At 38.8% G+C, this 26,490-nt stretch overlaps 1 protein-coding gene across 1 annotated transcript in view; it reads left to right on the top strand.

Annotated features, from left to right (window-relative positions):
* Itgb8 (integrin subunit beta 8) overlaps positions 1-26,490 on the top strand; it is a 90,720-nt gene that overhangs the window by 26,545 nt on the left and 37,685 nt on the right. Inside the window, exons 2-4 of the mRNA XM_057782887.1 lie at positions 10,935-11,020; positions 17,546-17,720; positions 25,318-25,564. Coding sequence (XP_057638870.1) covers positions 10,935-11,020; positions 17,546-17,720; positions 25,318-25,564 — 508 coding nt within the window. The remainder of the gene's footprint in view (positions 1-10,934; positions 11,021-17,545; positions 17,721-25,317; positions 25,565-26,490) is intronic.

Here is a 26,490-nt window from a genome sequence, read left to right on the forward strand (position 1 = left end):
GGGTTGACAGTTTCCCGAGACTTGAGTTTACCATCCAAAACAGAGGGACAATAGTGCTACCCTCAAAGGATTTTTATGCTAGCAGGGAGACTATACAGGGCCCAACATGGGGTAATTGTGGGATGAGTCATTACTGTTTAATTTCCCATAATTGTATCTGATGATGAATATAGATTTGAGATTTCAAGTGGCAGTATCCAGAACTATTAAATGCAGTATGAAGAAAGCCAATTTCTAACTGGGTTTCATACACTTAGGCTTTTAATCATGTGCTCGTTTATTTTACTGAAAACTACATTCCTAGACTGAGAAAGGGAGGCACGACTGACTGCATAAGCATGAGGACCTGAGCTCAGATCCTCAGAATTCAGAAAAAGTCACGTATGGAAATCACTGTGCTGGTGGCAAGATGGGAGGCAGAGACAGGAAAATGCCCACAAGTTCACTAGCAGTTAGCTTCAGTGAGGATTGACTGTCGTGAACAAGAGATCTTTACAAAACCATGCAGGTAGGAGTCATCATACACAGAGACAGACAAACACACATGGTTTACAGAAAGGAAACTAAATTCCTTACCTTAAAAGGTGTTGCCTTGTGGTTTTAGTCATGCACACACCTGCACTATGACTCCAGGTCAAGATTCCATGCAGACAAGGCATTCCTATTACCAGAGGGCATTGTTCTTTTGCCTCTAAATCATTTTTCTGGCATGAAAAACAGTATGTTTGGCATTTTGGTTTTTGTTTGTTTTGTTTTATTTTTAAGAAGGAGAATGGAAATTCCTACGTACCGAGAACTGGAAAGGAAAATAGGAAGAGCCCCTGGACTCATTTGATCCAGTATGTTAAGTTCAAAACTTGTAGGGTGGAAAGTTGGTGCATATCTGGCTTTTCTAGAAAGGGAGTGTGCCTCATAAACAGGATAGCTGGAATGTATGGAAAGGTTCCAGTGAAAACAAGACACAAAGCACATGCCTTTCCAAGTTAGACAAATACAGCCTTTACTAGCATTTACCTCAGAGAGGCCTCTGGAACCTTCCTTGAGTCCTGAGCTGTTGATGTTTTTGGAAGTTCAGGGGCTTTGGTGGAAAGGAGATGAGTGGCTTTGACCCATCTTTCCTGAGTTCATCTCACTTTCCTACCAGGTGAGTGTCCAAAGACAAACTGACTTGCCCGAGGAACAACCAAACTGGATCCTTTCTGGAGCTACTATTGCTGTTTGTTGAGTGACAACTTGGCCTACTCAAGAAATTTCATGGCCTAGGGATAAACAGGAACAGCAATCATCAAGCAAACAAACATTTGTTTTGTGTGCTCATCTGCTTCACACATCAAAAGATATATATCAAGGTGTACATGGAATGTGACCTAAACATAATCTACCTTTAATCTGATTTCTGCATTTACCTGGCCTTCAATCCTCGCTCCAGGCCAGCCCATGAGGGGAGGGGAATGTTGTAATCTTCTGGCCTGGTCTGTCACCTGGATATCCTGTTTCTTTAAGAGACAAGCTCTGCCCACTCCCAACTCCCCCCCCCTCCTTACCAAGGCAAGTCCATCTTCCATCTCCTCTCCAGACCTCTCTCCCTCCCTCTCCCCCATCTCTGACTGCCTTTCTTCAGAAGAGGTAGCTTCTTCCTCTCTCTCTTCTCTCCGCCTTTTCCCCCTCTTTTCCCTTCTCCCCTTCCCCTGTTTCTTTCCCCTCCATAACACAGTAAATAAACTCTATACCCAAACTCTCTGCACGGCATATCTGTCTCCCTCCCCTTCCCTAGGCCTCAGGCTGCCCACCAGGGGACCCACTGAAGCCTCAGGTGACCCCACCACCACTGCTCCTGGGACCAGTCCCCCACTGCCTCTTTATAAGTGATTTAGGAGGGGTCCTTTATCATTGATAGCTGGGAGAATAGACATTCACACATCTTTCAACTACCGTCTAATTGTTTTGTTATTGTTACTTCTGCGTACTCACCACTGAAACAGCATTTAAGATCAGTGGTTCTCAATCTTCCTAATGCTACAACCTTTAATACAGTTCTTTATGTTGTGGTGACCCCCCCACCCATAAAATTATTTTCATTGCTACTTCATACCTATAATTTTGTTACTGAGTCATGTGTCAGTGACTAAGATCATCAGAAATATGTGTTTTCCAAAAATCATGACCCATGGGTTGAAAACTGCTAATTAAGACTGATCTTGACCTTCAGCCTCTCTAGGAAGTTCCAAATTATAGTAATGACATAACTGTAATTATAATTAATTATACCAGTGCCTTTTTCAGTGTAAAAAGTGACTGAAGATGAAGCATAAATTACAGTCACCCAATGGGTGTACCAGTTAGAGCCTTTCAAAATGATTATTATGTATAAAAATAAATTATAATGAAAATTTCTGCTATGTGCTCATCCCCTCTGAACAGGCCTTTTGTGACCATCAGTTTCAACACAAACGAAGGTTACTTGTACCTACATACTGGCTCTTCTTTTAAACTGGCATTCAGACTTATACCATCCTAGCCCAATGTAACTGCCTCACTCTGCACAGCCCCAGAGAGAGTAGGATCAGTGGCAAGAATGTGCAATGCCACTGCAACATTCAGGAACCTTCGCCACTTTGCTTGTCTAATATCATCACATGAAATATATTCTAAATAACGAGAAGGTTGAGTCTTGTCACTGAAACATAAGGTAATATACACCCCAAAGTTCTGTTTGAACACTCCTAAATAATTTCTGAGGGATTAGTCCAACGTAGGAAAGGAACAGCGATCAAAGAACACAAATGGATTTACTGATTTTGCATCTGATGAGAGGAAGTTAAAAAGTGAAATTTTAATTGTATCATCTCATCATAGAGTCAGAGTTCTTTGGAAACAAATTTAATTTTCAAAATAAATTATATTTTAAATGGCTTTCAAAATAAAAGTTGTATTTTCAAAATAAATAATGTCACTAGGATATGATTGTTTTCATGAATTTGGAGATTTGTGCTTTATCCAGATGTGGATCTAGAAACAAACACAGTTATGCTGTCTTTTAAAATAAATACATTTCGGAAATGAGGGTTATTTTAAAATGTAAACATTCAAGAGCTATTATAAACCCTAGGAATTAAATTTCCAAATTAAGCTCAACATAGAATTCTGTTTCTTCATTGTGCATTTACTGGTGTAACCCAGGTACTGGACTCCTATGCTAAGGATATAAAGAAAACACATTATAGGCATTCCAGAGAGCTCGGAGGGTCAGAGCACTTGCCTCAGCCTAAGTCGGGTCACTGGGAAGCACGGAAAGGTAAAAGAACCAACTCCAAAGAGTTGTCCTCACACCTCAATGCTCACCATGACGTGTGCAGCCACAGACACACAGAACACACACGAACACAAAATACTAATATAATAAATCAATTAATCTTTAAAAAGAAACAAAATATGTTTAAAGGGTTTAGTCATCTCCAAGGGAAAGCAAACAAAATATGGGGGAAAATCTTTTCAAAGTGGTGAAAAAGGTTTCACAGTTCTTTTTAAACCATATACTTAAACTGGAGACACACAAGGGGCGTGTGAACTGGGATGTGGCTTCAGGGTTGAGGAGTCTAGCAGTGACCTTGACAATAAGCACCAGTCAAAAGTTAATTGCAGGGCTTTAAGTTCCTCAGGAGGGAATGACTGGAGACCCTTGCTTAACTAAATGCCTGACCTTGGGGATAGGACTTGTAGGAAGCATTTACACTCAGGTTTCTTAGTCTTACTATAGGACCTGTTCCCAGAACCCTGAAAGGGAAGGTCATGACTTCACACTCTTTTCCCATGCTGTCATACCATTCTGATAGTTTTGTATTGATTAACTGAACCCTTGCCTTTAATGGCCTCAGTCTCTGCATCAGAATTGTAGGCATTTCATCCTTGTGTCTGTTATGTACAGATCCACGAAGTCTCCCAAAAACCAACGAGGAGACTGAGTCCCATATGTAAAAGCAAAGAGCCTTTATTTTATATAAGTTTGCAAACTCTGTCTCTCCCCATGTCCAACATATTGGAATAATCAGAGCCCAGAGCTCAGTTAGAGTTGGGTTTCTATAGTAGTAAATATGGGGGTGAGGGATTCGTAAGGTTCAGGACCCCTGATTGGCTGATATTTGTCAAGGGGTGTCCTGGTGAGTGTGTGCTATCTACAATGGTTGGAACGTTAGACTTTTCCTTTGAATGAACGGTTTGTTCTTGGATGGAACTCGGGTAATCTCAGTTTGTGGTTCTTCATGCAACCATGCATTGCTTCAGGGATACATGTACTGGGACTCAGGATGGCAGAATCCTACACTGGCAGGTGATAATAGTTGGAAGTAAAGGACTTCCTTTGGGTGGTCTGTTTCTATTTAGCTTATCACGGCTGGCTCCTACAGTGTCAGTAAATCGTTACCATTCCTGTTCTTGGTGTAATTAGGAGGAATTATATAGTGAATTTCCTGGTTCCCACAGTGTCGGGGATTTTTTTCCCCTAAAGAATTAATTATTTTGTTGCCTGAGAGAACTGTTATACACATTTTTATCCTCTACTAAAAGCCAACCCCCACAAGATTTCCCCAAGGAAAAGGCATTAATACTGAGGCTCATTAGAAATGAAATGAAAAGGTGCTGGAGAAGAAGGTCTGCAATGTTGAAATGCTAGAACGTTGTTAGACAGCAATGGTCACCATGTGGTCCATGCCACATCCCTTCCTCTTGACCCACAGGCCCTCTTCCACAGAAAACAAACAAACAAAAACCTTGTACTTGAGGATTTTTCTCTGTCCCTTACTAATTTTTTTAAACTTTCAGACAAAAATTTGTTAGTTAAACTAGCTGTGTTAGTATAGTTCCTAAAAGCAGTGAATTAGGTTTATCTATTCTCATCCTCAGATGCAGCTCAGAGTGTCACATACACACAGACTCAGACACAAACTCATGGGCCCTTTCACTCTTAATCTAAGACAAGTTGCCTCCTCTAGTCTGAAGATGTTGGTGGACACTTGAGACATCATTTCAATGTGGCTGAAAGAAAGAAGCAGGATGGGCAAGGGATGGAAAACTCCTTCTTGAGAATCTTTCACAAAAGAACCATTAAGCAACGTTGGGATAATTCTCTGTCATCAGAACGATTCATTCAATCACCATCATTGCAAGAGAGGCTGGGAAATTCCACTTCCTCTCAAAATTCTTTAGAAATCCTAGGGATAGTAATTAAGTAGGAAGAAGCAGGCTGCTAGCCTCAGTACTCAAACGGTTTATCACGAATTGGGGTAGATCACTGTGGACATTGGTGGCACTCCACCTAGACTTCTTTCATCAGGCTTCTGTTTGAGTTCTGTTGGTTAAGGTTCAATAACTGCTCTCTTCTCAGAAGAATAGCTCTCCTTCCAAGGAGTCATGTTTCAGTGTCACGGTCAAGCCATTGCAACCCAACTGTACCCTACACTGGCTTGCCTACAAACTCTGCTTCTCTAATCTGAGTTTAAAGTTAGGTCTTGCTTCAATGTGAGACAAGATTATGATGCCATTTGTGCTCTGAGGTCTACTACTATGCCTTCCTCGACCATCTTTCTCAACAAAAGCCATTTGCTAGGAATCTCCATATTTCTTCTTTTCAACTACTACTAAGAATTAAACATTCTCATACCACTTTCTCTTCTTCTAAAACCCCTCCAGAGTTCCAAACCTCAAGAAGCAAACCAAGAAGGCAAACATGAATGCAATTTGCACTCTCAGTAAATGTATTGTGGTATGTGATTTTCTACAAACACACAAACACACAGACACACACAGACACACACAAACACACACCCACAACTACATATGCACACACCAGCCAAAGAAGTAGATGAATTCTTTAGACAATACTTTAAAGAGTTTCCCTAAAAACATACTTATCTTTGTTGCTTTGAGGTGAATGCTTATTTACTACAAGTTTGAAAGAAATTAAACAGTGTGGTAAAGGATAACAAGAGGAATCTGCTAGCTGATACTATTTACTATATCTGTTAGAGACTCATACTTTTGATTCTAATGACTGAACTATGAGTACTGTTTTTTGTTTCTATTTGTATAACAGATAGTAGTACATATTGCATCTCTGTATTAAAAAAGCTTCAGTAATCAGGTTCAGAGTCTTCAGGGTAATAGTGATAAGACATAGGATGAGATGAATATCAAGAAGACTCTGAAGTTCCCTGGAAAATTACACAGACTATATATATATATATATATATATATATATATCTGGTTTGACTGTTATCAAAATACAATGTCTACTTTATTTTTATTTAAGGAAGTAGTTTTATGCAATTATTCAAGCATAGTTTAATTTGTATAATAAATAAAAGAAGGAAAGGGATAGTGCCTGGAAAAAAAATTCACTTTCTTACAAATTTTTCTATCTAGGAGTAATAGCAGAATCAAGTGTTCCTATCAGGATCTACATATAATGCCTGTCAATCTTATTTTATAAACCAGCTAATAACAAGAGATATCATGTAAATCACATCAAAATATTGCTGAACAGTTCTTGCAGCAAGAAAAGAACACTGGAAGTCTTGTTTTGAGTCTTCACTTAGCCTGATCATTTGACTTGGGTAAAACTTTAAGTCTAAACACCAAAATATTTTTGTCTTCTTTGGTTGGGAAGGATGCTGTGGTGTGCTTATTATATTTTGTTTAAGGTTCTTGTCATCTGTTTGAGTTTCCTAACTTCTACTGACTAAATAGTCGCAAGATAATTAGTAAATGACAGCATCTAAACAGAGAGGACTGAGCTGAGTGTCATGAATGTGTGATTTACTGGTCTGTCCTCTGTAACGGATAGATCCTTATCATTCTATCTATGGAGAGTCACAGACATCATCTCACATGTACCGCAGTAAAAACGTGAATGGAATGACTATGTTCTCAGAGAGCTTCTATAATTTGGTCCCCCGTTGGGCCTGGCTTTTGCTCACAGTACTGGATTGGTACATGTTAAAGATTTTTAACTTCCTTGTTCTTCATAATCATTTCAAACAACTACACTGAGTGCATTGACTTTTTATTTACTTATATTTCTATATTAGCTACAGCTTGAATTTTTGTCTTTTAACTCAAAAGACTTTCGTGTTAAGGATAGATAGCAAGGTATATTTACTACAGATTTAAACACACACCATCATGTCACTATGGATATCTCCATATGATTAGCAATGTCAATTATTATAACATTATCACAGGTGTGTATGCTTTTCTTTACAATATCATTGTAGAAACAGGTGGCTATGGGTTATGTACTCATTAGAGGGAGGAAATGAAGTCACAGAGATTTTAGGCACATGTTAGTAAGTAGAAGCTACATGGAATTTTTTTTTTTTTTTTTTTGAGACAGGGTTTCTCTGCAGCTTTGGAGCCTGTCCTGGAACTAGCTCCTGTAGATCAGGTTGGCCTCAAACTCACAGAGATCTGCCTGCCTTTAATCTCGAGGACTGGGATTAAAGGCGTACACCACCACTGCCCAGCTAAGAGTACTTGTTATGATCAACATAAATTATCTTTCCTAAGAATGCAAGCCTAGAATATAAAGAGTAGTGTGTGTGTAAGGCAACAGCAGTAGACAAAGGACTGATCAGGTAGACAGTGCAATCACTGATGGCGAAAGAACTACTCAAGCCCACACTCTAATGAGGTGTCAGAGCAGGGCCCTGGGCTGCTAGGAAACCACCTCATTCTTGCATTAGGAATTAGAAAGCCAATGAGCCAAGCAGATCAAGAGGCTGATGACAGATGCCAGACTCTACAAACAGCACTTGTGCATTGATGTGTGTGCCTTGTAAGGGTTTCTCCTCTCACAAATATGTGTGTGTGTGTGTGTCTGTATGTGTGTGTGTGTCAGATGGAGAGAAAATTTATGTTATGCTAAAACTTCTTACACCAATTGTCCATTCAGTGACAAGAATTGCCATAATTAACATGTTGTTAAAATGTTAGGCATTTTTCTAACTTGTATAATTTTCAACAAAGAATACTCTCTTAAAATTCAATCTGTCAAAGCATATCTGTGAAGTGGAACCATGACACTATCCAGAAATAAAGTTTGACACTATTCTCATGGAGTTGAGTTCCTCACCATCTCCCAGGTCTGCAGAACCATCAGTCCTATCTCCTCTAAATCCATTTCTGGGCTCTCTCATTGTCTGTAGCTATACAGAGTCTGAGCAATGTCAGCCCTGGAATCTGTGACGCATTGACAAGACCAAGGTCCCCATCCATCTTTACTACATCTTTAGGTTTTTGAAGTTGGAGAATAGAGGTTGGCCCTGGAAATTTTTGTTTTAATAAGAGAATGCTAAGAAAACTTTTGCAGCTCTTCATGGCCACTCATTTGGATAGTCTAGTACATGGGCTGCTACTTTAAGGCCAGTCTGGGCTATAGAGTTCCAGGCAAGACAAAAAAGGAAAGAAAAAAATTGCTTTTAAATTTGCTGTGCTTCCTATATATTGTGGAAGTAGGAGCCCAACATAAGCTTTAACCTAGGGAAACTTAGGTTAGAATTGGACAAATGTAAGAGATAAGAATCAGAGCCCTAGGCTCTGCATCTGTCCACCCAGGACTCTGCAATCTTGACTGGCAATTCAAAGTTCTACCTGTTGAATCAGAGGTCCCTTCAAGTCTGATCTAAAATAGATGTCACTCCATGTTCCAGTAAGGTTACAGCCAGCACTGGTAAAGGTCAAGTCAGGTCTGTACCTTACTTATTACTTATTGATATAACAGTATATCTGATATTAAATAATTTATAAGAAATTTGTTTCTCATAACTATGAAGACTTGCAAATCTACCACAAAGGAGCAGACATTTCATGCCCAGTGAGAGTACTCTACCTTCACATGACAGAGATGGAAAAGGCAAAAGGAGGCAACAAAGAGAAACCTCTTTTATAAGGGCTATTTTCCTACTCACAGGGGAGGAACCTCAGTCATGGTCATGTCCTCAAGGCCCCACCTTAAGCACTGCATTGGAGATGAATGCACATACACAGGAGTTTGCCAGGATGCCTGATTTCTAGACCAGTTTGGTTTCCTTTCTGGAAATAAAACTGAGAAAGTCACTCTGCCTTCTGAATATTTTAAGAATAAGCAGGTTTTTTTTTTTTTTTTACATTTTGCAGACTAAGCCAGATGGATGACTTGGAACAAGGAGTCTCCATATTTAGATGGCCAAGCTGGCTGCTTGTAGTGAAGGGAGCCTAAAACATAAGTTATTTTTAGTTTTTGGAATTCTAGACTAAATCTGGGAAGATCAGTAAAGAATTCATGGAATATCACACACACACACACACACACACACACACACACACACACACACACTAAAAGTTGCTCTAAAGCCAAAGACAAAGGGTAGGAGGAACCACAGAGAGTAAATAATAGACCATGAAGACAGTGTTAGGGAAGTGTGTTTGAGGGAAGGTACACACTAGCCTGAGATTCCGCTATAGTTAGTGCCTCTCTACTGCAGTTGCCACCCTCGCTCTGCCCACTCCAACACCTGTGCTATGACACACTCAAGTCAGAATTGTTTCACCCTGGATTCCAGAACGTTTAGGAAACTTGAAAGAGAAAAGAAATATTTCAGTGAGAATTTGATGGGCCATGTTCCTGTAAACTCTTATGTTCATGAGTGATTATGTCCATTGGTACACACATTTTAATGCTGAATGCACTTTTAAGGAGAGACCTACTGATTAAAATAAGTGAACTAAGATAACAAAGAGAGAACCGGAAAACAAGGTCTCTATGGAGCAATGATTAGGGAGCCCCATGCTTGCTGCTTCCCATTGCTCCGAAGTAGAGAGATGCTTACCACATTATAACAATTGGCGAACTCTCCTGTGTTTGTTACACAAGCTGCATATTCTCTGCAACCTGGAATATTAGTGACTTGTAACCTTCACGTCCACCCTGTTCACTGTGTGCCTATGAGGAAGGCAGGAGGTACATGCTCTCCAGTGCTTGGAGGCCATCTCAGAATAAATAAAATATAGAAAGACTGACCACTAAGCACAAGAAAAAGAATGATACAGTCTCAGTCTTTATTATATTAGATTGATGTGCCTATGTTGACAATAATGAACATTGTTATCCTTAAGAACTGAGTACACAGAGGAAGGAAGGCACAGCTATCTATGTATTCAGATAGGGCCCAGCACAGGAATCAATGGTCTTAACATGATCCAGTCTGAAAAACCACATTGAATCAGCTAAAGGGACTCACTCACTTTAACCACTCTGTGTCTACTGATCAGGCCACAGTGTCTAGAACTGTATTACACAAAATAATCAATATTAGCATAATCAGATCTTCTAAAGGGACTCACTCATTTTAACCACTCTGTGTCTAAAGTACTGAATCATGCCACAGTGTCTAGAACTGTATTACACAAAATAATCAATAGCAATGTAATCAGACCTTCCGCTGGAACAACTTTAAAGGCCCAGCAAGATTACTTCTCAGAAATTTCCCTCACTGTGATTCAGCATGGCTTCACATGGTGATATGCTAATTTTTACAGGAAGACCATCAGAAGGAAAAGCACCTGCTTGGTTCAGAGATTATGAACTATGACTTCAGTAGCCTAAAACTTTAAAGGGCTCCTGGCAGTGCAGCACAACCTACAATAAAGCTGAAGCCCCAGATGTGACCAAGGTCACATTTCTACCCTCCTTTTTCCTGACCTTAGAAAATTAAATGCCAGCTGTCCAGGTGCCTGTTAACAGCAATGAACAGGCTAAAGCTTCCTATAGAAACCATAAATAATCTGATGCCATCTGTTTTGAACAAAAGATGACCTTATTTCACTTTTCCAACTGCATTTCAAATTGTGTACAGTTTCACCTTGAAAGGAAGCCTAATGGTTGCTCTTAACTTGAATTTCAGAACACAGTAGATGTGGCTCTTCCAACGTTGTCTCCTGTGCCAGGTGCCTCCAGCTGGGTCCAGAGTGCGGATGGTGTGTTCAAGAGGTGGGCCTTTTCAGTTGGTTTTGTTTGTTTGTTGTTCCTGATACTTTTGAGTTTTTCTCATGCTTAACTTTCTCTCTAGCCCGGCTTCATCCCCCCAATATTCTGTACTTTAAAGACACATCAAGAAGAAAGATAACCCTGAACAACAGGAAAGTTTTATTCGGTTTTCTGTGGAAAAGCAGCGTAACTGGTTGAATATAAAATCAAGCATAACATTTTTATTAGAAAAAGTGTGGTAATTTTGACATGAAGTGAAAACCATTTTATGTTTTCCATCTGTTCGTAGAAGAAGTTGGCAAATACCTATATAACTTTTTATAGTACAGTAGACTTTGATCTAGGATTCCTGCTGCAACTCACAGCACAAAGTTACATACCCAAGTTTGATCGTTTTCTTAATGCTTGCTTATAATCGAAAAACAGGATGGTCCTTTTTACTTGTTTTTATATGAAATATTAGAAGTTCAGAGATTTTTTAACATTGTATGTCAATTTTTGGTTTTTTTATGGAAAATGTGACACCTTTATTCTTACACTGGAACTGTTCCTAAAGTATTGTGTGTATTTAAATCTTGGAGAGAGGAGAATAATTCAATGTTTTGTTAAAAGTTAATGTTTTTCATTCTGTGTGGAGAAACAAATTCCAACAAAATTCATAGTAAAAATAATAATGGCTTCTTGTTTCACTCTAAAGTTGTTTTTTGAAGTTTTTAAAATCAATAATCTTAACTCAGGGGTACCTATATAATGTTTTCCCAAGGTGTCATCTGCTAACTTGGAATCTCTTTGTAAAATTGCCTGAGTAGTTACTTAGGCAACTCCTGGGAATTGCAACCAATAAGCCCTCAGACACTTCTGTCTGACATGGTCATGAATCTCTGGTTTTACTTCCTCTAATTTAGCTCAACAATTAAACAATTAACTCCCATACTGTTACCCTATCTTCTTACTCTCCCTCGTCATGCATGAAGCAGGAAGACAAAAACAGTTGATAAGTAGCAAGGCTGATGGGTATCACTCTCTGCTATGAACAAATCAGGACACAACCACAGAAAGGATTCAAGTACAGGAGCCATAATCTGAAATTACACTTTCTGCTGACAGTCTCATGTTCTCCTGGGTGTTCTGGGCCGACATGGGAAAAATCAGATGTCACTGATTAACAAGGAAGTACTTTGTCACAACCCAAGTCAGACAATGACACAAAAAAGATTCCAGACTTTTTTTAGTTCAATCTCTATTATCTAAAGACTAGACAGACTTCTTGCCATTCTCTGAAGGATCTTCTCCTCACTCATCTCTACAGCCTTGAATGTGGAGCTGACTGTAGGGTTCACTCTCAGGAATGTTTTGGGGCCTGGTGTTCCTGATCCTAAGTCAGAAATCTATTCTAGGGCCCTGCTGTTTGTGCCAAGCCAACTTCAGCTGCTGAGAGCTTCAGTTGGAAGTGTTGTGAGAAGCTTTCAGAAATATGCTTCAAAGCCTAGTTGTCAAGTGTGTCAGTTGTGACATCGGGTCCCAGAGACCACTCTTCCTCACAGTTGTGATTGGCACAAAAGTGGAGAAAAATGGCAACTCTGAAAATACCCATCTGTCTGGTCACAGCAGCGGGGGTTTTGGGGGTGTGCCACGGGATGAGAATTCAGAAGGAAGAAAGACACTGCAGAGGAGGTGCTGAAGGGACAGGGAAAACCTGTGTCAACTGTTAAACGTGCAAACAGGGACCTTGGGGAAATACTGAAAATTTGCAAGGTTATTCTTGTCTACAAGCAGCAATGTAAGGTAGTATGTATAGATTAGAAAGATCAGGCTCTGTAGAGACACCGCATTGCATTTAAACCTAGTTCCAACAGTTTCTAACTATAAACTGTGTAACCTATGTGCCCTGTGCAAACAACTAAGTAAACGATGCTGTTTCAGCCCTTTAAATCACTCCCGGACCTCTACAATGGCAATGCTGATTGTTCCCACTCCACATTAACCAATGTATAATGAAGAGTAACATATTCTGTGATCTTTTACTCTTTTGGCCTTTTGAGGGGACAGGGAGCTCGCCATCCTGTTCCCAAGTAAATCACAGATGGAGGCTTATTCTTAATTATAAATGCCTTAGCTTAACTCATTGCTAGCCAGCCAGTTTTTCTTAAATCAACCCATCCACCTTTGCCTCTAGGCTCTTATCTTTCCTAACTTCAGTATACCTTTAGAAACGTCTGTATACTTTTCTTCATGGCTTGCTGTGTAGCTGGTAGCCAGACCCTGACACCCCCACTTTTTCCTTGTTATCTTGCCCCTCTTTCTCCTTGTTTCTCCTTCTGTTTATCCTCTCTGCCTGCCAGCCCCACTTATCCTTGCTCCTGTCTTGCTATTGGCCATTCATCTCTTCATTAGGACCATCATGTGTTTTAGACAGGCACAGTAGCACAGCTTCACAGAGTTAAACTACAGCAGCATAAACAAAAGTCACACACCTGAAGGTAATATTCCCCAACATAGCATAGGACATTGCTTGAGATATAGGCTAGGGATGTTTTCCTTCTATTTATGGAGGTGGGACTGCCTGAGGAGATGGCTCAATGGGGAAGGTGTTTGCTGTACAAGCACACGCCCTCAGTTAGGACCCTCATGGCCCATAATAAGCCAGCTGTAGTGCCATGCATATGGAACCCGTACTAGGAGGTGAAGACAGGCATATTTCTAGGACTTGCTGGCAAGATAGTCTAGTTGAAATGGCAGACACTAGATTCAGTAAATAGGACCATATCTCAAAAACTAAGGTGGAGAGGTATTGGGAAAAGACATCTAAACCTCATCTTGCCCACGTGTACTTGTGTCGGCAAGCAAAGATGCGTACATATGCATATTCCACATGCACACACAAAAATAATAATAAAATGAGTTAAAAAACATAACAGTCTCTGAGGGTACAGTCTTTGCCATTATCCGTATCACTAAGAGAAGGAACAGGCAGTCCCTGTAGGCTGGCCCCATATCATCAAGAGGTAAGTTCACCCATCGTGTAGACACAGATACAGGTGGTGACCCCAATTTTTCAGAGAGAAACAATGGAGGTAAAGAGAAAGAAAAGAGGTATTTCCTTATCATGATAAGGGAAGAAAAATAGTTTAAAAAACCTGGCTTGTATAATTTTTAAAGCTGGTCAAAATACCGCCTTCTGCAAGGCTCTGGGAACACTCCAGAAGGGAAAGATGTAAGAGCTGGAAGGGAAGCCTGAGGAATGCTGCCTATTGGGAATGGCAAAGCCATCGTGCCCTGAAACTCAGCAGAACAGGCCACCTGCACTGGGCCTACATAAGACTGGTCTTGTCAACAATTGGTTATGGATGGGGCCCTTCCCTCTCTACCAAAATATTAGCAACTGAAAGATCCTGGAAGTGTAGCCATTATCTTTAGTTGTGAACTGAATGGTGAGTCCCTGAGGTTTTAGCAGATAATTCAAACCCCAGTTCACAAAGAAGTCCTGAGTAAACAGTAGATGACAAAATAAAACAAAACAGACTTGAATGTGGGACAAAGCTTCATAGGGAAGAGGAGGCATTACTGGTTGAGGGAAATAAATGGGGAATAATAGTAATAAAGAAGTATTATATGCATGCATGAAATTGTCAAAATATTAATAAAATCCTCCTTTCTCAAAAATCACTATGAATGTAGACACTACTCAATATGCTTGCATTTTTAAATGGCATTTTAATCTGTCATTCCAAAATCTGTTTTTCCTTCCTTCCATGCTTAATAAAACTTTTAGAAAAACAATTGAGATAGAAAGGACTTTACTAATATCACCTAGTTAACGCTCATGTTTCTAGTTAACATCCTTAAGAGCCACATTGTTTTAAAAATTGTCCTCTGCCTTGGCTGACACAACATAGAGTCACAGTGTGGACCTGACTTAAAACTCCAGTTGTCAGAGAATAGAATGTGAAGGGCGCTTGTTGTCCAAAGACCCTTCCATTTAGGAACAGATTGCTGGTTTTGGAAGGCCAAAGGACTCAGACATTAGTAGGGGAAATCCACTTTGTTTCTATGCTCAGAACATTCCGCTCTTGCACAGAAGAGGCAGGTGGGAAAGGGCAGTGACGTCAGCCTGAGACTCATTCTTAACAGATCTTAGCTACAAAACTGTGGAGTCTGATTTCCCCAGTATTTTTCTTGAAGAAAAAGTAAAACATAGGGGTTAGAAGAAATCAAAATGACATAATCTGCCAAGAAATTAAAAGGGTGTGGATTCAAATTGCTTTTATTTCAAATGGAAAGTAAGCCACAATGGGCAAGAGCCGTTCTTCCCTTTTCAAACCCAATTGGCCAATTGGCAATGCTTTTCTGACTTAGTGCTTACAGTGAGCTAAAACAGCCTTTCTGATTCAGACATTGCAAAATAATTGAGAAGATTTTGCTATTTTAGCAAAACTATTTGACATTTAAAGGTCACACAGCATATAGCTTGATGTATACTTATAGGAAAGTAGCCACTCTTTCTTTTTCCATTCTATACAGCAGAGTTCAGAAACTCTAGTAGGCTGAGACGGCAGATTAGAGCTGTTTGTACTTTACTTCCATCGCATAATCTGAAATCTTGTGGATTTTATATGCGGAAAACACATATGTCCCTTCACATGTAATGTGAGCTGGGAAGGCAACAGGTACCAAGCCTCATGTCCTCTCCCTGTCCCCTGGATGGTAGAAACAGAGTTCTCCACTAACATAGCACATAGTTCTCCACTAGCACATGCTATGGCAGTTACTGGCTACCTTTTTCTGAGGATCTCCAAGCAGTTTATTAACTACATCTGGCTGATAGTTGTAGGTGTTACCAGCTGATATGATAAATTTAGATATCAGTAAAGGTTCTGACTTTTAAACTTCTGGTTAAAATCCAGGTGAAGGTCAAATGCTAGGCAATTTTAAATGTCTGTTTCCAAGACACCACTTAGCAAACACCTGGAAGGCTCAATTAGAAAGAAAGGCACATTGCCTTTTTCCTTTTCATTGTGTCAGGATCACCTGTCAGAGCCATACATTAACTGGGGATAAACACTGTGAGGACCAGACAGGAAAGCATTGCCACTTGCAGCCACACAGTCTCTGCAGCACATTCTCCTTGCCTTGTTCTATTGCCATCTTCTAAAAATGGGACATTGTGATATACAAACCATGTAAAAACAGACAAAATGTCACATTTGTCCTACTAACTTTAATTTTCCTCGTTTTGCTCTAAATTGACAAAGAACAATTTTTTTTTTTGCCCGCTTTGATTCTACCTAATTATTCCCTGATGCTGGTGGTCTCGTTCTTCATAATTAATGACCTCATCCTCAGCATGCCATTTAAACTTTATAATGTGTTTTCTCATAACCTAAGACATTCTCCTGTCCCTAAGATTTACTCCCATAACATTTATGGTTTCCTGCTTGATGTCTGAATTCACCCATGATCTGTTGATTTCAGCAGTGAAAACTCCAGGCCTGATCTGTATTCTGAACACTTTGAACACTGTAATCCTGCACTCAGCAGTCTTTCACCAAATGATTAATTAAGTAGAGACCAGAGTCCCCAAATCATATGAATTAAAGGGAAAATGACTGAATGCTGAACCAAAATAGCCCTGCCAGGAAGATTGCTGAGCAAATGTTTAACTCACATGCAACTATTTCAAATAATCTACAGAAATACTGTCCATATTAAAGTGTTTCCAGACTTTTAATGTAATACCTGATCATGTGAAAAATAGAAGTATCATTTTTTTGCCATTAGCCAGAACAAATTAACTTTTAATCATATTCCATTAATCTTAAGCATATGGGTTGACTCTTAAACAACTAGCCACCTTTTTCTGCTGAATGGGAAGGGTTTAGTTTCAGACACGAAGTCAGAAGAGTCTGAACTGGAGTCTTCAAATACTGTGTAACCACAAGCATCTTCCTTGGTTTCTCCAGTTCTTCACAGGCTGATTTGTATATGAGAAGTTGCAGAGGCCGTTGACCTGAGAGCTAGAATTCCAGCTCCTTCCTATTTGAGCTGTCAGTACTGTCAGGCATGTGATTTGGAGGAGTTGCTCTCATCTCCTGAGCACAACAGCACAACACACGGGAAACATGCTAGCTGTGGTCCTTGAAACATGAGGCATGACATGTGGAAACAATAAATTGTCTCCTTTGACGAATTCTTTCTTAGGTCTGCCTTTCCAAAATCAGATGTTTAGAAAAAATGAAACTGGTGTAATATTACAGTGTTCAGTCAACAACAATTAAAGTGCTTGATTAAACTTCTCCAACATTTTTAAATTGTTGTTTTCTTATTTTTTAAATGAAATGTAGAGGTGAACCTTTTATTCCTGACAAATTTGCCCATACCTTTATTAGGAGAATGCAGGTAATTTATGCAGTGACCTAATTTGTTCTACACAGGAAATGTCTCCTTGTAATATTTGTAATGTACAGGTTTCTTAAGTTGTTACTGTGATGATTTGCTAAAAACATTAGTGATTTCCCTTTCTTTAAACAGGACTTTGTTTCAGGTGGATCAAGAAGTGAACGGTGTGATACTGTTTCCAATTTGATAAGCAAAGGCTGTCCAGTTAATTCGGTAGAATCCCTGACTGTGCATGTGACTACACCAAGTGAGAAGGGAATCAATACCCAAGTGACACCAGGAGAAGTCTCAATCCAGCTGCACCCAGGTTTGGCGGTTTTCAAAGGAATCTGTGATGACCATTAATTTGCAGTGACAGCTGCTAGTGACAGTTAATATCTTGCAGCAGAAAGCATTGTAGTTGAAATCTTAGTGAGTTCAGATCAAGGGATGATGGTTCTAGTTCCTGTCATGTTTGCAGCTAAGCTGTGTGGCCTGGACCACACTATAAACCTTACTACAACCTATTATAACTCTGTTCTGATTGTACAGGCCAGTCACACTGGGATGTAACTGTGCTCTGGTTTTTTGTTTTGTTTTTGTTGTTACATTCAGCTATTAAGCTGGTAGAGGGTAAAGAGGCACACATAAGCCACAGTGCACATAGAGGTCAGAGAGCATCTTGCAGGAATCGATTCTCTCTATCTGTTATGTCTGTTCCAATGATTGCATGACCATTGTCAAGCCTAGTAGCAACTGTTCATACCTGCTAAGCCCAGAAAGGAAACATACCTTTTTGTTTTCTTTCTCTACTCAGAGTGTTGGAATAAATTCTCCATAAGTACTTACATGATGCATTGATTCTTTAACTAGTAGGAAATACAAATTTGTTAAGTACTTTGAACTTTTGCTATGAACTTTTAGACACAGAACTACCATTCATTATTACCAAAATTACCTCTAACAGCTTTGTACTAGTACCCAAGATTAGTGTGTTCTTTTCCTCAAGCATTTCTCGAATATCTTTCCTTCTATAGCACTGTGTTCCACAGGAATCTGACCCATGTTGTAGCTCTGGAAAGCATCCATTCCCCCAGGTACATAGAATTCCAATATGTGAACTACATACAAGATGTCGAAGTTCACAGACATGTACCACAGAGTTCAAAAACTGGTTTAAAAAAGTAGCAAATTGCTTTCAACTCTTCATCAGTTCACTGTGGGTGGCATGTCTTGTCATCAGTTGTTGCTTTTAATAATAATAACAACAACAACAACAAATTCTTGCTACACTTCTCATGTCACTCTAAATGCTGAACTACTTTTTTCTAGACTAATTAGCTACTAGCAAAGCAAAGTCTGTCTTTTCTTGGATGTGTTCTTCGCTTCTAGGTTCTTCACCATATAAAATAATGATATAGCTCAATATGGAAGTATATAAGCACCAGCAGGAAAAAGATCCATAGCCAGTACAAAAATTTTAATTCTGTTGGTAATGGTTCTTGCCATCTGCTATTAAAAAAAAAAAAAAGGCAATATTTACTCAAGCCAGCGTATTCACTAAAATCTGACCTTAACATTCCAGTGTCTCACCTCTAAAGTTATAATTGTCTGATCACCTCTAATGACTTTTCTCTCTACCTGGTTTTACGAATAGATCAGTGCTGCCAGCAGCAATTGTGTCTCACTTCAACATAACCCTATGTTATTTAAATGTCATATTCTACAGTTCTTTGAAGTTTCTAAAGGTTATCTATGCAAAATACAGTTGCTATGCATCTAAAGAACCTTGTTAGTCTAACTATAAGCATTACAAACATGGATGACTATTGACCTGTAATTCTTAATACCTATATAGCTTAAAGAATAAGGTTTCATATTAAAATATTAAACAATCTTTAAACAAATGTGCAGCAAATGAGGACAATGACCTCAAAATATAAACAATGTATAAGTATCTTGATCAGAGGTAGAAACATATAGTGTAATATGATAAATATATCCTAAAGTTGTATCAATATGCAAAATATCTTAAACAGAGTTAGAAACATGCTTGCCTATAATATGAGAAAATAACTTTGAATAAGTGCACAAATATTGTACACGGAAATAGGAGCATATTCACTATAACAAATATAACTTGAATTTTGTATCAATATACAAGAATCTGTACCAATGTAAACTGTCTATAAATAATAGCTCACAAGTATTCTCACTATTACTCACTATTATTATTAGTGTATAAAAGCTCACACTAATCTACATATTATCCCATCCAATCCCCTTTCTTTTCAAAAGAGATTCCTGTGTCTACTGAACTTCCACCCCAACCCTATACAATTTATAACCAATGCCTAATATATGTCTTTAACTCTGAGGACAAACTTTGTTGGGAGAGAGGGCATCATCTTCTAGAATTACTTCCAGCTGTTATGGGGGCAATGTTATTTCTATAGGATCCTGTAAAAACTAAAATGATGGTTAAGTTCCAAGATTCATGTCTGGTATAATTGCAAATAGTCTCTGAGTAATTGGTAGGGTTTTCCTGAAGTTCTTATTTGAAGTTCTGGCCAGAATGTTGTAAGAATGTGAACCATCTCAGCTAACCAAGTTGGAATTATCTTGAACAGTTTGTAACACAAAACTGATCTTAAAGTGATGCTATCAGCATCATGATGTCATATCAACCAGGTGGAATTGTGGCAGGACCCCATCTTCTTCCTGGAAACTTCAAAGATTATTGCAGAAAAATGTATTGTTCATTGGGAAAAACTTAAATGTTCATATATTAATATTCATATAGACATATATTCAATGAAAGGTACCGTAGAGACAAAAATAGGTATGGGGAGAAGTAAAATTATTTGAAAGCAGAGTTTTGATAATAGTTGTCCCTAAATTTTATCTTGCTTCTGTCCCATACCAAGTGGCTCCTGATAAGAGACAGAAACTCTAAATTTTTTTTTTCTTAACAACACGCTTGGATTTAGAGAAGGACAGAGCCGTTGTTCAACTCCAAAGCCAGCTTTCATTTTGACGTGAGCCATAATTATCATCATACTGAGATGTAGGGAGATATGTATGTTTAGGTAGTTAAATTTTACCCTGCAGAGAATATTCTCTTTGCTTTGTGATTCTTTCTGGATAGTTATCTTTTTTTTTTTTTTTTTTTTTTTTTTTTTAGCTTTTAGATGTCTGAGGTCTCTCAACTTTTTAAAGATGGGTATCTTCCTACAATTACAAAAACAGAATCCTGCCCCAATCCTTATGAGATTTCCCCACCACTTGGAGGATTGTCATCTCTGTGGATGAACTGTCATTTTTCTTTATCAAGAGGTTTTTTTCATTGTTGTTGTTGTTGTTTTGTTTTTTCAAACTGAATCTTTATTTTTGGTATCCATAGCTTTTCTTCTCCTGTGGAAACATTTTTCCCAATGTAACTCATCTTCTGGTTTTCATTCTGAGGTCAACACATCTGGCTATCAATAATAGCCAGACTGGTAATTCAGCTGTGGAAGGGTTGATCAGGTATATGGAGTGGGAGAAGGCCTCAGAACTCCTGGGAAAGGTCTGGCAATGGTGTGAACTCTGGCCACTGGGCTCCAAACTGTTGTTGTACAAAAGAGTTCCACACTAGCCCAGAATGGAGTATAGCAAAGGTTTATTTATTAGGGGGTAAACTCACAGAAAGAGTAGTCATCTGTGGCCCTCTGTGTGTGTGTGTGGGGGGGGGACTGGAACTGAATCTAGCAGCCAAGCCCCATCCCCATCCCCATTCTCATGTTTTTTTGTCTGCATTTATAGTACACGAGACCACACCCAAAGTGGACCAGTATCTTAAAGGCTATTATCTGAAGGAGTTCCCACAGCAGAAATGCATGAAGTTATTCTTTTTCATTTTATTTATTTTTATGTTAGTGGATATTTTGTCTGCATATAGGTTTGTGTACCATTGTGCACAGTACCCTCAGAGACCAGAAGAGGGCTTTGGATACCTTTTGGATACCTTTGGAGTTACAGATGGTTGTGAGCAACACATAGGTTCTGGAAATCAAATCCAAGTTCTCTGGAAAAGCAGCTAATGCTCTTAACCATGTTTAATGCCATGTCTTAGCCATGTTTTTGACTCAGGAGGCTCTTTTTGTAGGTGGAAAAATCAAGAGTGGTAAGTTCTCACTTTCCTTCCTTAGCCCCTACTGTCAGTAAAACCACTGGCTAGAACCGACAAATCCTTGATAAACCTGGTGTTGCTACTTCATACTGGAGTTCGGTGGTCCACCATCTCAGTTTCCTGTTACTTTCATAGCTCCTTTGATAGCAGTCTTGGGAAGCAAGACAAGCTGAGTACACTAAACTACGCTGTGCCCACTCTTTAATTAAATATGACATTTTGAAATCTTTTTATTTGGATCTCCTATAGTTTCCAGGTCATCTTGTTAAAGAAGCATTTATAATTTCACAAAGGACATAGTCTGGGCCGAGTGTGAATAATGGACTTAAGAGTGACTTTGGCAACATTTAATTATAGAATGGTTTGATCAGCTAATATATACCGTTTATGTATAGTATATGAATGCAGTATATCTATCTCATCATAGCTTATCTCACATAGTTCCTCTAACATCAAGACATTGCTACTTGTGTTAACAACCAGGTCTTAAGCCATGTATTTCTTTACTTTTCTCTCTGAGCCAGCTTAACCATGCCCTTTTAAATGTCATCTGGTTATTGGTCTGTGTTGACTATACTCTAACATAAACAAAATGGAGCTTCTAGAGAGGAATACATAGCCACGAGACAGTGTCTCTACTGCCTTTACCTATGGAATATTACAAAACCCATATCTAATTCTTTTCTCCCACATATGTTATTATCTAAGCTAAAGACAACCTGAGAGTACATTATTGATAATATCTCAAGCTCACAGGCAAGGAAGGCATGAAAAATCAAACTTGATTCTATCTTAACAAGTAAAGTGAGATTTAGGATCAGCCTGTCTAGGGCTATCTACCCTGAACTGGCAAAACCTCACTGGAAATTCAGGAATCTTGAAATGTAAAAATAACTATTACTGTTCTCTTGTGCAATGACTAAAATGCCCAAGTATGGAAATATTTATTTTTAAACAACAACTTGTGCTATTGAGGTCTTAGCCCATGCTGAGGACGCACCCATGTACCTGTGCTAAGGCCAGCATCTAGGTAATCCAAGATCCTGTCATAGTAGACTCCAGGGCTTTCTCATCACTTCTCTTCTGTTGAGGCAATAAAAGATTTTGCTGGCTAGGCTCTGAACAAGTGTTGTTGGCTGACATTTGTCTGAAGTGCCTTCAGTAGTTTAGGTCCTCAAAGATGCCTTTGCAGATGCTGCAAAAACTGTGCCTTTCACTGAGGTCAGCACCCCACACTTTTTCTGAGTTCCTTGCACAATCTGCTAAATAACTGCTCCATCTTGCGTCATTCAATGTCAGATGGAGTCACCATAAACTGCAATGATTCACCAAGAGAAAAATATCATGTGACTAATGCATAGGACCTTTAGCAATATGCCCAAGTCAGTTGTCAGAAAAAAACCCGACTACACAATTTATATATTTCTTAACTGTTGACCCATGTGTCAAACCCTTCTGTATGAAGCACACTCTCCCACTGTGCTCTTTTTCTCTCTTATATAGCCCTGTGTACTATTTTCTCCTACATTTAATTCTCCACTTAAATTACTATTAATACTTGTCAGAACAGAGCCAAAAGATGAACAGAGTAAATGCTCTCTGAAGGCAGCCCAGTTCCTAAAGAGGAGCAGAGAATGGGTTAGGCTGGGAATTGCTTACTCCACTTTTCCTTCCAAACTTCTGGGATGCAGAACACAGAGCATTTCACTCACAGAGCTCCCTACTCAGGCAGGAAATCGGAAATGAATGAACACCTTTTCTTTTCTATATTTGTTCTTATCTGCCAGTAAAAAATTTTGATAGGATGGATAGTTCAGCTTGAATAACATTGGAATTGTAAAAGAATTTAAAGGAAAATTAGGAGTAATTCACTGATTAGGTAAATATTTTAATAAGTATATCATTCTACTCACTATATGGATATACAAATTGTAATTTATTTTTATAAAATATTTCCCAGTTGAAACGTTCCCCATGGATGAACAGTTAATGATTTGGAACCATTTGACTTATTTTAAACAGATAAATTCACAAATTTTAAGTGGGTGACTTTTCCCAGGATATCTTAAATGCACTCCTAAAATCTGAAGGGTCTAAGTGAATGACCCAAGTTCTGTATCAAATGATAATGTGACCAAGAACTAAATAACCTGAACTGTAGACAGTAAAGGTGCCTTTGTAATACTCTTTGTTATGCAGGTGACTGTCTCTTCCAATACTGTTATTTTGCTCAAGGCCAAAACCTGGCCTCTGTGATTTTATGCATTTACTGAACCCCTCCATGTGTTGAACTAATAATCTGCACACCTTCAACACAGCACAGTTCTCTGTTCTAATCCACTGTTGCCCCCACTAACCAAAAGGGAGGAGTTCATTAGCTGATTCACAATGTGCACTCATCATCTCAAAGAGCTTCATGTACTGTCAAGTACCAAAGGATTCACATCTCATTGATAAAGGCACCCTACATCAAAAGAACGAATTAACATCCACATTTAATAAAATGTCATTTTTAAAAGAGATCTTTCACATTTGCCTCAGACCATTCCCTGAACACAGCCACCTGAATCTTTTTTCAGACAGAATGATACTTATTGTTTTGCAATGTGATTTTCTGTCTCTGAGGTGATGGACAATTCATGTTATATAAGTGATTCCTCCTACATTTGTATTGAGCTGGCCTATTTTTTTTATTTGTATATCGTCTCTAGAATTAACAGAAATGCATTGTTATAGCTTAGCTCTGAAATGTCCCTCATGGGTCCTGTCTTTGAACACTTGGTCCCCAACTTCTGACATTGTTTTGGAAGGATATGAATGGGGGAGTTGTTCACAGTGATAGGCCTTTGAGAGCTGAATACAACCTTGTTTCCTGCTGTAGCACTCTGCTTCCTGATCTGTTGAAGGGAGAGAAGGCCTGCTTTTGTTACAACGAGTGAGACCCTTTGTTTGACCCAGCCACCCGGCTAGCTTACACCTGAAATAATCACACAGAAACTGTATGCATTAAATTACTGCCTGGCCCATTATCTCTAGCCTCTTATTGGCTAACTCTCACATCTTGATTTAACCCATTTCTACCAATTTTTGTAACACCATGAGGTTGTGGCTTACTGGGAAAGATTCTAACCAGCATCAGTGTCAGGCAGGAGCTTCATGGCATCTGCCTTTCTGTCCTTCTTCCCAGCATTCAGTTCTGTCTACTCCGCCTATCTAATTTCTGCCCTAGCAAAAGGCCAAGGCAGTTTCTTTATTCAACCAATGATAGCAACACATAGACAGAAGAATCTCTTACACAAGCTACTGCCACCCCAACTACCTTGCTGTATCCTCTGATCTGTGAGCCCAGACAATTCTATTTTGTTTACATTGAGTCTATCCAGTACTGGATCACAGCTGTAAGATAAGTAACTTGATAACGTGTAAACTTAAAATAATTATGCTGCAAACTGAAGCATCATTGCAAGTCACCAAGATGGCTCAGTGGCTACAGGGGTTTGTCACACCTGACCATCCTAGAGTTCAATCTCTGGGGTCCACAGGAGAAAAGCACAGAACTGATTCTGATTTCTGCAAGTCATCGTCTGATCTCAACACATATGTTGTCATAAGTGTGCTCATACATACACACAAACACACACATCTATACATATACACACACACCCACATGCATACATTCACATGCCAAAAGCAATTGAAAATGTTACTTATTGCCTTCTAAGATGTGTATGATGTTTTTCTTTCTTTGAATTAGGAGCTGAAGCTAATTTCATGCTAAAAATTCGTCCTCTGAAGAAATATCCTGTGGATCTTTATTATCTGGTTGATGTGTCAGCATCAATGCACAATAATATAGAAAAATTGAATTCCGTTGGAAATGATTTATCTAGAAAGATGGCTTTTTTCTCCCGTGACTTCCGTCTTGGTTTTGGCTCCTATGTGGATAAAACTGTCTCACCTTACATTAGCATCCACCCAGAGAGGATCCACAATCAGTGCAGGTAGCTGATGTTTCCTGTGGAGAATACTAAAAGAATCTTTTGTATGAAAATCTCATGTTGATTGTTCTTATAGACTTAACCATGTTTCAAAATATTGTCTTATTAATTAAAAGTTAAAAGTATTTGAGGAGGAACCTGTTCCTCTATGGAAACGTTTGCTTGTAGCTTTGGTTTTTAGTTATAGTCCTTCAAATATTGTTTTTCACTTTTTATCAAACAAAAAAAAATCCCTTTCCTATTATTAGTAACCCTGGATGAATTTCCAACAACGAGGCTGACATGCATATAAATACCTCTGGAAATTCGATATGCCTCTTTTGTAATTGCTCCAAATTTATTGAATTTGGATTTGACACATTTTAGAGTATTCTTACTGCAGTGCTACACTGACACCTTACTGTATTGAGATGGTATATATTTATGTGGTTAATAACATAGCCAACTGCCTCAAAGACCAGGGATCAACAAATAAGAATTTGTTTCTAAACAGCACTTGTCTCAAGGAAAGAAAACTGACTTTAAGCATTTAGTGTCATCTGATAAGTTTTCAGAGAAATAATTTTGTAAATCTCTTGTTCCATAAATCATTTTCTTTAAAGATATTCTCTGCTTCTATAAACCGTTCCAATCATTTCACTCTACATGTTCCAACAAAAGCATTTACTATTAATCACACAAAGTAGGATTGGTTTATCTTTTACAAGACTTCGAGAAATCTTCTAATTGCTATTTATCAACCATTGTGGTTTTCTGAGGTCAGGTGTTACTTTGTTTCTCAGACTGACCCTGAAATCATGAATCCTACTGCCTCTGCCTCCTGAGTTCTTGGGTTATATTATGCCCAGTTTAAACAATCTTGAAGGAGAGCTTGCCTGAGGACTGGGACTCTTTCTGAGATACAGGAGGCATTATCAAACTCATTCTCA

The sequence above is a fragment of the Chionomys nivalis genome, chromosome 10 (genome assembly GCF_950005125.1).
Source record: "Chionomys nivalis chromosome 10, mChiNiv1.1, whole genome shotgun sequence".
NCBI lineage: Eukaryota > Metazoa > Chordata > Mammalia > Rodentia > Cricetidae > Chionomys > Chionomys nivalis.